We start from the raw sequence: 2,663 nt of genomic DNA, 5'->3' as shown, positions 1-2,663 counted from the left end.
AAATGTTAATTAACGTGAGGTCATTATCTGTAATGAATATGGACAACCCGTTGGACCGATAATAAAGGGGAAGGATGTAGTAGGAAAATTCTCTCGGTTTTTGGGTACAATAGCTCGTACCCATAGTTATGCACCATTGACATGTACTTCATGGCACAAAGTTCCACATAAAGATAAGATATGGGAGTATGTATTGGTAAGTTTTTAGGTAGCTTTATTCTTCTATCCTCTTTTATTTTCCTTTCTTTTTACTAATTACTAATTTTTTTAAGGGAAAATATGATGTGCCCGATGATGCTAAAACTTGGGTTCTTAGGACAATTGGAAATTTGTATAAGGTATACAAATGTAGGTTCAAGAAAAAACACTTCTATCAATTTAAGGACAATAAAACAAGATGGAAGAATCGACCTGAATGCATTCCTCAAGAAGAGTTCTCAAAACTATTAGTGTTATGGAATAAAAAAGATGTGGCGGTAATTTCAAAAACATTTTCTTTATTACTAGTGTTTGTTAATATTTGATTTGTCTTTAGGTGTATTTGGTCAATGGAGTTTTATATATTGATGTGTGTGTAGAAACGTTGTTTGCGGGCAAAAGAAATACGCAAGTCTCTAAAAAATATGCACACGGCTGGTCCAAAAAGTTTTGCTAGAATTCGTGACGAAATGGTAATTAATGTCTTCTTTTTGCTTGTGATTTGTGTTTATATTTTCCCACATTTTGATACTTTCTTGTTGATATTTATGTTATCATGTGTATAGAAAAATGAAGATCCAAACAAGGAATTCTCAACTCTAAGTCAAATGTTTGAACGTACACGTAAAAGGACAGATGGGCATGTATATGTCGATACATATGATGACACGGCAAATAAAATTGTAAGTTTATATTTCAATTTTACAATAATTTTCCCTTTTAATAGTAAACTATCTTTTTAGACGTTAAATTGCAGTTTTTAGACATTAAATTGGAATTTTTTATATGTTAAAATACAATTTCCTATATGTTGAAATGCGGTTTTTTTAGATGTTAAAATGCAGTTTTTTGTTTACACGTAAAAACAGTATTTTGATAGCAGATTTTTGGACATCAAATAGTTGTCTTTTACAAAATAAAAAAATTGTTTTTAATGCAAATTTTTAGATGTTAAAATTCAATTTTTTTAGATGCTAAAATGCAGTTTTTTTTTTACATAAAAGCACTATTTTGATAGCAGATTTTTGGACATCAAATAGCTGTCTTTTACACGAAAAAAAAATGTTTTAAGATGCAGTTTTTTTAGATGTTAAAATGCAGTTTTTTTTACATAAAAACAGTCTTTTGATAGCAGACTTTTGGACATCAAATAGTTGTCATTTAAAAAATAAAAAATTGTTCTTTTCTGCATTTAAATGCAATTTTTTTTACAATATAAACAACTTTTTAATGGTAGATGCTTTAGTAAAATTATCCTATTCATTTTTAATAATCTTGTAGGAACAAATGAAGAAGTATGAACATCTAGAAGATGAAAGTGATGCCATAGATCCTTATATGATTGTGATGAAAAAAGAGAATGATGGATACCGTCGACTTTATGGTAGAGGCGTTACTAATAGATTGATAAAAAAAGTGGGTGGTGGTGATGCATCATACATGATTCCGACGGGACTTATGGAATCATTCAAAGCAAATGAAGTTGAAAGAAATGAGTTGATTGAAATGCGAAAAGAGATTCAAGAGGACCATGAAAAAAAGCAGGCCGAATTAGAAGCTATGCAAATAGATATTAAAAAACAGCAAGAAAACCTTGAAGCCATGATGCGAAAGTTAGCGGAACAACAACCTCGAGAAGGCCGATAGTTGCTAATATGATTTATCGTCTATGTTTAAGACACATCTAGAATGTTTTTAATTATTTTTTTGTGATTATAGTTGACAACTTTGTGTTGACTTTGATTTATGGTTTTTATTTTGAATTTAGATATGTCAAAGAAGACCATAAAATTATATAATATATTCATGTTATTATTTTTAAGGTGTAATTTTAGTAGTAATTTATATTTGTAGCAATGTAGTAAACATATGTGGCGTCTATATGATTAGGAAAAAAATATCGCATTGAAATTAGAAAAATCACAAAAACAAGGTTGCATTTGACTATAAACAAGGTTGCATTTTTTTCAATTAAAGACATAACAAAGGTTGCATATGCCATATAGAAAGGTTGCAATTCTTTACTAGAAAACATAATTAAGGTTGCATTTGATTATAAGAAAAGTTGCATTTTCGTAACTAAAATAGTTAAAAAAAGTTGCATCCAAGTGTAAAAAAGTTACATATGAGTATTAAAAAGGTTGCTTTTGCATAACACACGTTGCAATAAAAAAAGTTGCATTTAAAAAAGATTTGCAACTATCTCAAAAAAGGTTGCATTTTCGAAGAAAAAAGTTGCTTTAGATCTAATGTAACTTTACCTAATGCAACCTTTGGTAAAAGGTTGTTTTAGGCATTTTGCAACTTTTACAAGGCCTAATGCAACCTTTTAGTGGGGTTGCATTAGCTTCATTTTGTTGTAGTGCATTGAGTGAAAAGTATTAAAAAGGTTTGTAACATTCATCAAATGTGGAAAGTTGTGATGTCTTGGATAAGACAAAGACCAACTAGGACCAATTTATGAA

The 2,663-nt window shown here is 29.4% G+C and overlaps 1 protein-coding gene across 1 annotated transcript; it reads left to right on the top strand.

Moving 5' to 3' along the window:
* Positions 1-769: 769 nt before the first annotated feature.
* On the top strand, positions 770-1,909 carry LOC128126189 (uncharacterized). Its single transcript, XM_052763963.1, has 2 exons — positions 770-881; positions 1,480-1,909. Exons 1-2 carry the CDS (start codon positions 807-809, stop codon positions 1,843-1,845), a joined length of 441 nt encoding a protein of 146 aa, XP_052619923.1. The 5' UTR covers positions 770-806; the 3' UTR covers positions 1,846-1,909.
* The last annotated feature ends 754 nt before the right edge of the window (positions 1,910-2,663 follow it).

The sequence above is a fragment of the Lactuca sativa genome, chromosome 5, assembly GCF_002870075.4.
Source record: "Lactuca sativa cultivar Salinas chromosome 5, Lsat_Salinas_v11, whole genome shotgun sequence".
Lineage (NCBI taxonomy): Eukaryota > Viridiplantae > Streptophyta > Magnoliopsida > Asterales > Asteraceae > Lactuca > Lactuca sativa.
The sequence above is the reverse complement of the archived record's forward strand: the minus strand, read 5'-3'. Positions and strand labels throughout refer to the sequence as shown.

Coding starts and splice junctions, on each gene's coding strand:
- LOC128126189 (XM_052763963.1), top strand. CDS start 807: ATGTTTGAACGTACACGTAAAAGGACAGATGGGCATGTATATGTCGAT. Junction 882..1,479: donor ATGACACGGCAAATAAAATT/GTAAGTTTATAT, acceptor ATAATCTTGTAG/GAACAAATGAAGAAGTATGA.